The sequence below is a fragment of the Poecilia latipinna genome, unplaced genomic scaffold (genome assembly GCF_001443285.1).
Source record: "Poecilia latipinna isolate Pla-1442-1.1 unplaced genomic scaffold, P_latipinna-1.0 Scaffold510, whole genome shotgun sequence".
Lineage (NCBI taxonomy): Eukaryota > Metazoa > Chordata > Actinopteri > Cyprinodontiformes > Poeciliidae > Poecilia > Poecilia latipinna.
In genome coordinates, this window is record NW_015113126.1 from 235544 (window position 1) to 248776 (window position 13233).

General features: G+C 36.3%; 1 protein-coding gene across 2 annotated transcripts in view; it reads left to right on the forward strand.

Annotated features, from left to right (window-relative positions):
* Positions 1–4776: 4776 nt before the first annotated feature.
* The window catches only part of LOC106952384 (beta-1,3-glucosyltransferase-like), a 33931-nt gene continuing 25474 nt past the window's right edge, over positions 4777–13233 (forward strand). The window contains exons 1-7 of one of the 2 annotated variants that reach the window (XM_015040463.1): positions 4777–4998; positions 6354–6393; positions 7081–7190; positions 11739–11815; positions 11954–12065; positions 12175–12311; positions 12679–12742. In XM_015040463.1, the coding sequence (XP_014895949.1) occupies positions 4792–4998; positions 6354–6393; positions 7081–7190; positions 11739–11815; positions 11954–12065; positions 12175–12311; positions 12679–12742 (747 nt within the window). In that variant the 5' untranslated portion in view covers positions 4777–4791. The remainder of the gene's footprint in view (positions 4999–6353; positions 6394–7080; positions 7191–11738; positions 11816–11953; positions 12066–12174; positions 12312–12678; positions 12743–13233) is intronic. The other variant, XM_015040464.1, reaches the window with a different exon arrangement.

The following is a 13233-nucleotide window of genomic DNA, read 5'->3' on the forward strand; positions in this document are numbered from 1 at the left end:
TTTTTTTTTTTTTTCCACACGCAGCGGTGTGAAAAAAAAATTAAAGCGGTAATTTAAAACAAAAAAAAAAAAAAAAAAAAAAAAAAAAAAAGAAAGTGGTAAATCACAGTTCATTTCTGATTTATCACACAGATTAATATGTTTTCACAGACAGCTAACGTGGTTTGGATAGGATCTGGAAAAACTGTTTTTGGTGTTTAATGATCTAAAACATTTAAGTGTAAAAGAAAAGAGCAACTATGGAGGAAATCTGTGAGGATAAATACTTTTCTTTTACAGTATTTTCATAACCATAAATTTATTGCCATGTGTGGATTAAGTGACAGCTCAGCCTTTTGTCTTCCAGCCTGACCCTTTGCAAACAATCTTATTTTTTTGCAGCCCTTCCACTTCCTGTAAGATCTTCAGTGAAACGTGATTTTGTTCTGACCCAGTTACTTTCATGTCTGCATTCAACTTCAATGCTGGTAATATTGGAAAACAATACAAGTGTTTGACAAACCACCTGTTTGTTTGACAGCCTGTCCTTGTGCACACACATCAGAATTTTCCATTACTAATTCACATGCATAATTTACACATATAGACCAAATTGTTGGTACCAATCTGTCAACAAGGGATTGGTTTCAGTGATAATGAAACCAGTTTCAAAATAACTTGAAACTGACAAAAATAATTAATTGTAGGCATAATGTTAAAACTCTATGCAATTTAACATCTGATTGAAGTAACATTTTTGTACAATAATTCAGACATTAAGGGGTCACTTATTGATCTTACATCAACCTGCTGGTTTTCTTCCATTCACAGTTGTTTCCTATATTCTTCTCCCTTTGTTCCCATTTGTCTCTGATTAACTCTTCTGGTTTGCTTTGTCATTTCCACTTCTTCTCAGTATTTAAACTCCAGCATTTTCATTCGTTGTCACTGGATACTTTTGTTATTTGCTTCCCAAGTTCCAAGGCCTGTTCAGTCTGCATTTGTTCTGTAAATTATTTTATTAAAATATTTTATTTCACCACAGTTCTACTCTGCAGTTTTCAAACTTAAGGCATGACAGTTAGCTTGCGAACATGGAATACAATGAACACGCTTATCTGCATTAAATGGTAAAGATTTACATTCCTGAAGCAATCTATGGGACATCTAAACAAATCAATGCTCAATTTGAAATTAAAAATCTTATCCATGAGCTAAATTGTATTGTTTCACTAGCTATAAAAACAACAACATAGAGACTTTTAAACAAAGATGGACAATTGTAAGATAAAACTTTTGAGGAATGAGTTTAGAGGTGAGGACCTATTTGTGTTACATTACAAGTGATATTTCATGTAAACAATCTGTCTCATGAAACATGAGCCAAAGTGAACTGCCACACTATTGAACCTTACCTGTTAGCTCTGCAGCCCAACCTACTGTAAACAATCCCAATGATTTATTGCTCTTCCACTTCATCTAACTCAACAGACTGTTCCCGATAACAGAAAGGGGAAATCTATGTTGGTTTGACCAACACATGTTTAGATCACAGGTTACCCTGAATCAGCAGCAGTCACATCACCCAGACATTTTAGAAAACAGACAAACTTGTCATGATTTTGTGTTTAAACGTTTTACAGGATGAGAAAAAAGACATGTCTTGGTTGTTTTTTGGAAATAGGACCATGTAGCAGCAACAACCAATTCAATTTAAATCACTTGGTTTATCTAGCATCAAATGTCATCTTGAGCCACTTTGTGAGATAAACAGATCTGATTTATATTTAAAAATATATAAACTAATCATCCATCATCTATACTAGCTTGTCCATGCAGAGGAGCAGGTGCTTTTCATCACTGGTCATTGGGTGAATGGTATGGAACACCCTGCACAGGTTGTCTGTCCTGCAGACACACACTCATACTTTAAGGGCTCAGCAGAAAGAAACGATGCCTGTCATTCCCTATTAATTTCCCATGAACTTGCACGATGAGGTAAAAACCAGACCCTTGTACTGCACTTTATTTCCAGAGGGTCTGGTCTCTGCAGCTGAAAAATGATTGCTTCCTGGAGGCGTAGACTGTGTTGAAGTTTTAGATTTTACCCAATCGCTAAGGTTTGTCCGTGATGCATGTAATGCGTTAGTTCAACGCTGTGAAGATTACGGCAAATTGCCTACGCTGTAAACAACTCTCCCCCACTGTGAAGATAGAAGTGCCGATTCGAACGAGGCGTTTGTTAATGTTAGTTCATCATTTGGAAGCGTGACCAACACGGACCGAATGGTTTTGTTCACTTCCTTCACTGCCATTGCTAAAGGTACAGAGACACTATAATTCCAAAACGGCGCAGAAAACTGATATCATCAATTACAACTTCTGTCTCTATTTGCTTTGTGGCCCAGCTCAAATTCTACATGGGCAATCCATCTAAATGGAAGAAAGCCCAGACTGTCTGTGAAGTGAGATTTTAATCTAGTGTAAAAGCCTGCTCATCTCCAAACATAGACTTAGTTCTGTTTATTAGTTATCAAGCATTTTGCTCTGAAACTAAACCAATGCTGAGCAAGTGAAGCCTATTCTTTTGCCAGATCTTTGTATACACAGAAATAAATGCATATGTTGAGCTTTTATAAAGAAAATTTGTTCATGTTTGCTGTATACATCTGTATATAAAATTTAGTACAGAGTCATCTTAACACAATTGCACAATTTTGTGTGCTTTATGTTTTGATGTGAAACCTCGCTAGGTTTTATTTCCAATCCTGTTCTTGACACTTTTCTAGCAAAATGATAGGGTTTTATTTTTGAATACCTATTGGCTTGAAGAACACCATATGTTTCCAGCCTGATTTTATTGCCCCTTCTATTTATTTGTTACCTCTGCTGCGTGTTACACCATGCCGCTGTACACACACCTCTCATTTCTTTATGGGATACTTCACCTGATTTATGCAAAATATGTGCAACTCAAAACAGTGCTTTTCATCTAATATTCTGTTTGCTCCTCTGGTGAACATTTTGCCAGCTCTTTTGTGCCAAGAATCTTTTGATATAAGGAAATTAAAATGAGTTACATTTTGATGAATAGACATTGCAAAGACAAACTGACCTTTATTAGATTTTAATTGACTTGTTTTTCCATTCTGTTGCATAGATAACCAAAGCAAACAGGCTCACACTATGTGGTTGAATATGCAAAGAATATAAAAAAATTATTAAGAGTTTTTTTGTTATTGGATGTTTGGGGCTGCGAACCATAAAAAAGTCTTCAAAGTAGATAAATCTATCCTCAGATGAAACTCATGCTGCATACCATTCTTGGTGACAAACAAAATAAGAATGCAGACACAGTCAGTAAATATAAATACACCCAATCAACAATGATTCACTGGGTTGACCTAGCCTTTTCCAGTAATAACTGGAAACTATCTGTCCTTTCTGTGACCTCATTGGTCTTTTACATTGCTACTGACCTAACACTGTCTTTACATAAAGTTGCATCGGTCCATTAGGTCCCAGGCTTTGGATTAAGCACAACTCTGAGGTCAAGCTCATGTTTGACTTTGACTGGACCGTTGCACCTCCTTCACTTTTTTAAATTTTCAGCCATTGTCTTGAAGATTATGACAATTGTTCTCTGTTCCTACATGATTCAAGGAGCAAGGTCAGATGTTGGACATATGTTTATTATATATGTTTTTACATTTGTCTCTAGATAATCTACAGTTTATGTTAGGCTCAGTGTCTAATAATAAGCACAGGCCATATCCAATCCATCAATGTGTTTGACACAAATGTTTGTATTGGTAAGACGTATTTGCTTTACACCAAGTTCAATGCTGAGTGTTACAGTCAAACATCTCGGCTTTTGTCTTTCTCAGATAAAGAAAATTGCTGCACTAACCATACCATTCAGCATGTTTTTTTTTATGACTGCCTCTGCCAGGCATTTAAGGTAATCATCACCAGTAGGTTAGTAATTTTCCTCCCCAACATATGAGAAGATGCTTGTTTCAAAGTGCATAATTACAATGTCGAAGAGGGGAAAACCAAGTCCAGCTCATACTTGATGTCTTTTCCAGTTTAACCTATATTCTTTACTTATTTTAAGTCATCTGTCTCGTATGTCCACATCTAAGGAAATTGTTCCAAGATGAGGAGTATCTCTAATCCTTGAGACGGCAGCAGACTTAAAAGCATGAGCAGTGTTCATAGGGACAGGTAGTGAAAATACAGGGATGTTATATGAAAACTAAACGCTAAAACAGTATTGCTGGAGTTTTATGCTGTCAAGAGACTGGGACTGATCTATGTTAAATGCCTTGTTTGTTAAAGCAGGTGTGTGATGGTGCATTTAATTCCCAACCTATGTGATAATCTAATTGCAGTTGGTCCTGAAAGGTGGTTTTATTCTTAATCAGAGGGGCCAATAGGAGTCCTTCCAGGAACTATAGGACGTGTAATGGTAGGCCAGCAGGTCGGATGTCCTCCAAAGCATAGGAACTTGGTTAGGCCAAAATTTTATAAGTGCTGCAGAATCCTACATAGCTGGGGAGCACAGTCCTTTATCACTGCAGTAGAATAATGTGGCCCATTGAACGGAGAAACGTTGTCTATATGTATTCAAGTCGAAACGCCTGACTTAGAATAGGTTTAATGATTTTCTTTTATAATTATTCTTTTTCGTTTTCTGTATATTACGACTCAATGCACCTGAAATCAATCACCGTTGGAGTGAAAAACATCGAGGGGTGTCGGACGCTTCATTGGCAAGGCATTCAAACTTGAAATAGTGATTTTCCACATATGACAGTGTCCACTAGAGGCCGCTACAACTTCGCAGTAACTAACCCTCGCTTTACAGGCAAGTGGACTGGCATCTCCAAACGGCTCAGGCAGCCCAGGAATGATGTAAGCTGTCCCCGGTCGGTAAAGCAGCAGCCACGGCTATCATGTCTCAGCATAATGTGGTTAATGGCTGTGAACTGGTCGCTGTGTTTTTTCTTTGGCTCGGTAAGTGCAGTAAATGCTGTAATTGCATTCAGTCAGCGTTAGCTAACTCGCTACACCAAGCTGGAAGCACTTCGGTAGACTGTCGGCTAACGAGCGGAAGTGGCGTTGATATATACTTCAAAGTTAAGGTCGTTATAATAGTAAAGTTAAAATACGTAGGTTTAATTTTAATTAAGACGTCTGAAACATATTTTTGGGCATATTCTTATCAGTTTAATTCATTCAAAAGATTCACTGTAGTGTTGGTTGAATTGTATTTTTTTTCTTAAATTTTATTATGATATCAGAAAAGGAAATTATTCCTCTGTAGTGTTTGAAAACTTGACGTAACACTTTTAAATCACTATATATATATAAAAAAACAATAAGCATTAAGTATTTTAATAGCTTGTAAACATGATTTTTAAACGTATTGAAAATATTTCTTTTGCTTGCAAGAATTTAATAGATGTTTATTGTAAAGCTATGTGAAAGGTTCTACATTTAATGATTATTGCTGATGGGGTTTTTTGCCCATTCGAGGCTTTGAGTGTAGTCCATATGCTGTTGCTTGTTACTGAATTTGAATAAATTTTCTTTTTAAAGCATTATTTTAAAACTGATGATAATACAGTGTCTCACAAAACCATTAATCCCTAAATTTTTGCACTTTTTTTTTAACAAATAAAATGCAAGAAGTGTGGTCAACATGTGTATTAAAGCCTCTGATACTAGTAAAAAAAATCCAGTCACCTTGGTAAGTAGAGTGAGATTAACTGAGAACCAGTATGATGGGTGTCAGTTCAACGTATTTACATTGATAATAAGGTTTACTGTTACTTCACTTGACCTCTAAATGGCACGGCTGACTTAACAGAAGGAAAGTGACAGAATAATGAAACTTGTGTCAAATAATAAATCTAAATTTAAAACAAACTTTTAAAATGTCTGTTTGGTGAATATTGGCTTAAGAGTAAGAGTGGCGTTGCATCAAAATTATATTAGCAGAAGTTAAAAGTATGGTGCTCTAAAACTACACTATTAAGTATATAAAGTACATTGTAAGTTGAAAGTTATTTGAACTGAAATAGACTACTGTCATTATTAGCGCCCAATGGTTTTTATTGTAGTTGTTTATTGAAGTGCAGTTATTTTGGTGCTAATTGCATCCTAATGCAAGAAACAGAAATGTAGTTTTTTAAGTTTATGATGAAGATAGTTCATCCTTCAGCCAGATTTTTGAATAATAAAACTGTTTGTGATACAAATTCATTTCTAGACATCAATTTAGTAAAAGTAACTTACCGATACATTTTTTTTTTTTTAACACTGTGGTTTGTGTCCCACCTAATGTGTTTCCTTGTACCTCCCTGCAGGCTTCAAATCACGAGGATCCGCCTGCACGGGGCTCTGCTGGTGAGTGAGGTGTTTAGTTCCAAGTGATTTGATGCTTTGTAGTAAACAGTTTCACTAGAAAATGAAACCAGTTTCATGGAGAGCACTGACAACATTTTAATTTCCTCCTGAAGTTTTGTTGCTGTAGATTTCTATTTTCCCAGGGTGGCAGAGTCTAAATGAAAATCTCAGTGCCATATGTTTGAAACTTGGAACTCAAAGACTAGCTTGAGGATTTAAAGGATAGGCTGATAGTTCTTGTTGCTGAAAGTTTGATTGGACTTCATAAAATACTCCTCATGTATTACATTGCATTACATTTTTGAAAAAGTAATCTGACTCTGTTGCACATCTCTTGGATCGTGAGTCTGATATTTCTATTTCTAATAACTGCACAGTATTTCTTTACGTCATAGCTTGTACTGCATATTATTACTATGATTGTTGCTATTGTTAATCTTGTTTTTATATATTGTTTTAACACTTCAAGAACTTTTGGTGTGAAACTTAATATCTGATTTTGCTGTCACACCCGAATTTCTCCTTAGTGAGACATTAAAAGCTGTTTCTATTCTATTCTATTCTATTCTATTCTATTCTATTCTATTCTATTCTATTCTATGCCTGCATGCTATATTTAGAGTGAGAGTAAACCTGGAATTTAATATTCTCATATTTTGTTTTCTGGATTTCTCTTTTTCTGGATAGTGCTGGAGGAGTTGGTAATAGTGATTCAGAGTCAGAAGAACTCCTACCATGCCCAACGTGGTTACCAAAGGAAGGAAAAGATTCTGCAGGATGCGGCTAATCTCGGGCAGGTAATATTTTTTGAGCCATTAAGGACTCAGAGTTTAGAACTTGATGTTTGCTTGAGATGTTTATTCATCCCTCCTACAGTCTCAGTCACAAAAACGTTGTGGGTGGTGCGATGTTTATTACAGCATCCAGTGAAAAATTAATTTCCATATGTGTTATGATGCAGTAATTGCTGCTGCCTTTCTACTTTGTAAGAAATTTTAATTCTGATTTTGGTCCTCAGGTTTATGTTGAAACCGTGGAAATATTTTTCCTTCTGTAGTTGAAGTAAAATATAATTTTGATCAAAACATTCAGATTAAAATTACTCCAAGATATAAAATGTTATCTCTTAAAATGAAAGGTAAAAAAGTGGACAAAGGCATAGAGAAAAAAAAATCTATATATTCTTCTAAACACCGTCCAGTAAGGTCTAGTTAATTCTTCTTAATTCTAAATGACATAGCTTAAGAATAATTAAGTCGATCTTCTGCACAATGTTTTTGACACAAGACAGCTGAAAACATGACACATTTATGGGTGCAGATTTAATGAAAACTCATGAAATCAACCTTCAGTTTAGAGGATGGAATCCGAAATATTTTTTCACAATTTCTTGCAGCTCCTTTGTCATTAGAAAAGTGGATTTTATTGATGGTTCCTATTAAAAATTTGTGTAGGTCTTAAAGTTCTAAGTTTTCTGAAACTTGAACAAACTCGTTTTGTAGTCTTGTAACATCTCGGTGGGGTGGTGTCATCTACAATCACTGCAGCTTGTAAACAGTAAATGTGGTTTGTCAGCTGGAAGCCCTTCAGCCGTAAATGGTGTGTTTGTAAGAACATCAAAGAACTGTTCCACGGAGCACTGATTGACTTTGACAACCCTGAGATTTTTGTTTTCAGGAACCATATGTTTTTGATGATTCACACCCCAGCATCATCCTGAGACAGAATGTGTGGGATATGAGAAACAGGACTTGAACTGCAGGGATCGCGAGTGCCACGAATCACTTTGGTGTCAATGCAGCCACTCTTTAACGTGTTCGGCAGTTTAAATAAGGAGCTCCACGACATGATGAACGTCCATCATAGTAAATTAATTTAAATAAGTTGCTTTCTGATCATTAGTGAAATGTCAAAATAACAACAATTATGTCGGTATAGAAAGATGTTTGCGTGCCACTTTTTCAAACTTTTCCGTTTCAACTTTTTGTTGAAATGTATTTGAGTTCAGTTCAATTTATTTTCCCTTATTATCACAATAATTTACAAAATTGTAATATTAAGAAAAACGTTTTATACAGACATTCGTTATTAAATCAGACCAATCATATAGACAGACTCAAATTCAATTCATCTTTATGCAATATTATGCAAACAAGAAATTCAGCCCAATGCCGTTTGTGGTAACTTCTAATTTGAACAGAAGAAAACGTGGCAAAACATCTGGAGCAGGTCAGAAATGTATTTTTAAAGGTGTAACAGACTTTGTATCACATTGACTCTAAAATTAAATCTGCAGGGTGAAAAGATGCAAAAATAGCCTCAATATGACAGTACTGCTCCCTAGCGGCAGCATGGTCGCAAAACACTTAATCCTTTGTGGATAAACATATTACAGATAAACATGTTAAAGAATGCTCACATGTATTTTTAAAAGCTAATACTAAAACATTATCCAAGGAAGTCCAGTAATGTCTCATTCTGAAGCATTTGGTGGAAAATAACGTTTCCTTTTTAACAGGGAACCCTGTAACAGAACCCGGCTCAGTAAGCGCGGCCATCTGCTGCTCAGTATCAGTGTACTGGAGGTCTGGGAAGGATTAGTAGAAACCCAAAGCAAACAAACTCGATGAATAGGAGCTAAAATTTAAGCAATATTATCTAATTCTCAACAAAACTCATACTCTAACATTTTGGAGAAGCTGAAGACGTTTTGCTCACTTGGGCTTCCTGATAATAAAATTAGCATCGCTCAGTTGCAGCATATAGATTGGCAATATTTCACAGATGAAATAAGGAGAAACCTATTTAATATGGTATTTAGAGGAAACATCCTTGTCAAAGATAACTGTGAAGCTTTTTGCATTAGCACTGGAGGGGCTGAACTAGAGGCAGCCAGAATCTGACTGACTGAGCAGTTTGCTTTTAAAAAAGCTCAGCATAACAATCAAATGCCTTCCCATGCTGTTTAATAAATTTACCAGGTGGAAGTGTGTAAATAAAGCATGGAAAGTGCTTGAAAAAGTTTTTCTTGCCTGGAGGAATATTTTTTTTCATGCAAAAAAAGGGGGAAACTTTTCATTTTCTCCTACAGAGTTGTTCGCGGCCGTAATGGGTGCTACATCTTCTAGAAGTGCTCAGAGACATGCTGAGAATCTCACCACTAGCACATCTGATGCGAACATGCTGCAGTGACAGACTGTGTTGCTTTTCCTAGATGTAACACCTGCCTCTGCTTGATGGGCCCTCCATCGTAGAGGAGGTTTTGCATTGTGTATTTAACTGGATGCTTGTTTTAATTTCAACAAGGCATTAAACGTGACAAACACTTTCTCTCTAATATAGTTATAATTTCTTTTCTTGTTAATGGGCTGTGAAACTACTGGGTTAATGTTGCCACTTAAATATGCACAGCATCATTTCCGTTTGATTCATATAGTTGCCTTCTATATGCCAAAATATGAACCATTACTCCTTCTGAATGTAGATCTCATATTTGTTTTACTTGCTTAGTTGGAACATGATAAAATCTTTGTACCAGAGGCAAATTAAAAAGGTTTTTTTTTAGGGGGGTGTGGGGGGTTTGCCATAAAATGGTCTATTATGTAACTTGCTTTCACTCAAATCAAAGCTACAAACAGATGTTTGCTGCTTGCCAACAGTATGAAGAGGAGGCCAACACCTTGGGTTAGCTTAGCTGCTTAAATGTTGAATTTTTATTCAAAATGCAATGAAAAAAGTATCAAAATGCTTATTTATGGTCACATACTCCCTTCATTCTCATCCAGTGTGTTGGGTAACCTAATCAGAGCTTGGCTGATTCAAATACAACGTGTTTATGGAAATACGCAGAGCAAAATAGTGCATGTGTCATAATCTGCTACGTTGGATTCTTCCAGTTTTTAAAGCCACTTAAACCAGATGTACTCGCTGGCGTCGTTTTGTCACATGTCTGTTGGCAATCTCTACATCCTTAAAACTTTCCTTTTTTTATGCAAATCCAAGTCAGAGTGAAGAATCATCTGTGGCTTAAATTAAGTGAGGGATATCAGACAGGAAAGCAATGTTCAGTCATTTGTTAGATCCATATTTAGTTGCATATGCATTATTCTATCAGATTCTGATTAAAAATTAGGCCTATAAATGGGTACTTAGGAGAAGATTTGTGAGATTTTCCACATTACTCATTTTATAAGGAAGGTGATCAAACATAGTAGCTTCTGTCCAAATGACAGCATGACTGGCTCAAAGCTCCACATCAGAAGCAGACTGCAAAGATGTTCTTAATTAAGAAATTGCTGAGAAAGGATATTAAGTGCTGTATGGGTCAATTTAGAAGACAATATCTCAGCTTTGGCTCGGTTGGTATGATTTAATCCAACATGCAATTTTTTTTCGTTCTTTCTTCTTTGGACGGGGAGTTCAGAACACTGGTTTATATTCGAATGGCTCCGCTCCGACTGTCGTACACTTTAGTTTACTTCTCAGATGTATTTCACTCAGACTTGACTACAAGCTTCAGTGTTAGAGACTCTGGATTAGTTTGAAAGTCTTTATTTTATTCCTTTTAAAGCTGGAAACTAAAAGTGAGCCCACAAAGTCTCTGCTTCGTCTATAAACTTTACAAAGATAATCCAGAGATGTAGGGTGAAGGGAAAGAAACACAACATGTTCATACCTCTAGTAGACTTAGGTATATATATTTATTAACATTTCACTCGGATGTTTGTTTTTAAAAGGAAACAAGATGGGTATCCCACAAAGGACAACTGAACAATAAATAAGTTTTAATTTAAAATATTTATCTACATTTAATGTTTTAAAGGCATGTGAAATATTACTTACCCTTCTCATTATTCGATAGGAAGAAAGGTGACATTAGAGCTGCTAAAGCCTTTACACATCTGCTGAGTAGCTCTTTTTTTATCTTTCCACTGATACTGTGATGCTTTATCTTTGGTGATGAGCTCCAACTCTTTAAAGTCTATAAGATTCATCTACTCTCACATTGAAGCCCCTGGTGCACTGCTTTTTAACAATAAGCCTAAAATTTTAAATATGCTAAATACAGTCTGCGTAAAAATGTTTACAACTTTTGGATAAAATCCCCACTCTTTTGCAGAACAGCGCCTCCTAGTGGTAAATCTGACATGCATGACTAAAAATTTCAGCCAAAAGTATTTCTTTTATATAGTTTACGTACTACATGTACTTTTTTATCTTGTTTTCGTCGTTTAAAAAGAGTTTTTTTTTAGGTTGTATGTTAAAAAGGAAGGTAATAAACTCTATATTCCAACTCCATTCAATTATTTTTAAGAACTGCAGTCTGTTTATTCTAATCCACATAGGGGCTTCCAGTGGTTCTCCTCCTCCATGAGCTGTCAGATTATGAAGGAAACTGGAGCATTCTTCCTGTTCTTCCGCTGTGAGTGTTTAATGCACCAATTGCAACATTAAACAAGTCATAAAATCGCAAATGTTTTATTATCCAGACTTCTGTTGTAAATATCCCTGTGTGGGAAATACAGGGAATAACGTAATAACTTCCTGGACATCTTTCCAGTCTCTCTGCTATTTATGGAGAATCTGCATCCTGGTTTTTGTTCGTAGAAGAGGAAACAATGGTTGTTTTGCATGTTCTGGAAAAAGTTCTTAAAAGATATCCGGTCCAAGAGGTGAGACTTTTATTTTATTGTTTAACGTTGAAGGACTGGATGTGGATTACAGACAGTATTTTTGAAAACGAACTGAGAAAATCTTTTTTCCCCATTTTCTTATTTACAGGAATGGTTTTTGGGTCAGCGTCTCCATGACAACAAGCCCTCCATTGTTCACCACTACGCCTTTTCGGAAGACCCCACTTCTTTTGGTTACCCTGACCCAGCAGCTGGTTGGGCTTTAAGTGCTGCACTGCACCAAAGGTGTGTGAGATAGTCTGTCGTGTTTGGAAATGTGTGAAAATTACATGTTTCAGTCCTTTCCTCCAGTCTTTTACCGCACATTAAGCTTTTTATTTTATTTTTCTCTAAAATGAACCACCTTGTGAGTATCAATTAGAGTCCCTTCGCTAATAAAAAAAGTCAGTGTTCATAAATTCTTCACATTACTCTTCAAAACCACTATTAGATCACTGATTAGTTCACTCACTTACTGGATGCAGTCTCAACCTTCAGATTTGCTGAAATCTAACCTCCAAAAGCTGATTTCTCATTAATTTTCTGTGCCTTTCACTGCCTGGTTTCAGCTTCCACTAGCAGTAAAGCTTACATAATCTCTTTTGTGTTTCAGACTGGCTGAGCGGATTCAGTCTGAGAATCTGAAGTCGGATTTCACCATCGACTTGACCCACGAGGTACTCGAAACCACTTCTAAGGGTTTGATGGGGATTTGTCAACCTCTGTGTTTTCGTGGCGCATGTTAAAACTTATCTGCTAAAAAACAGCTATGTTTTCATGTGTCATCATTGTCAGGCTTTAGTGAGGAGCCTGTATATTCAGAAAATATATTGTAAAAAAACATGTAGGGATGGTTTCCTGCAGTGTTGTAGTACTCGAGATCGGTCTTGGTCTCGAGACCGGTCTCAAGACCATTTATTGATAGTCTCGGTCTCGTCTCAGACTCGACCGCATTTGGTCTAGGTCTTGTCTCGGTCTCGGGCGCTGAGGACTCAGCATTTTATTTCAAGACCAGTCGAGACCGCAACTGTGAAAATATCACTAAACGTACAGCATACTGTCCAGTTTATTTGTTAACATCTTTGTTTTCAGTGGATGCAAAACGCACCGATTAAAATCCAAGCAACTACGTGTTTCTGTTACTCCCTCCTACCCCTACCCTATTCTA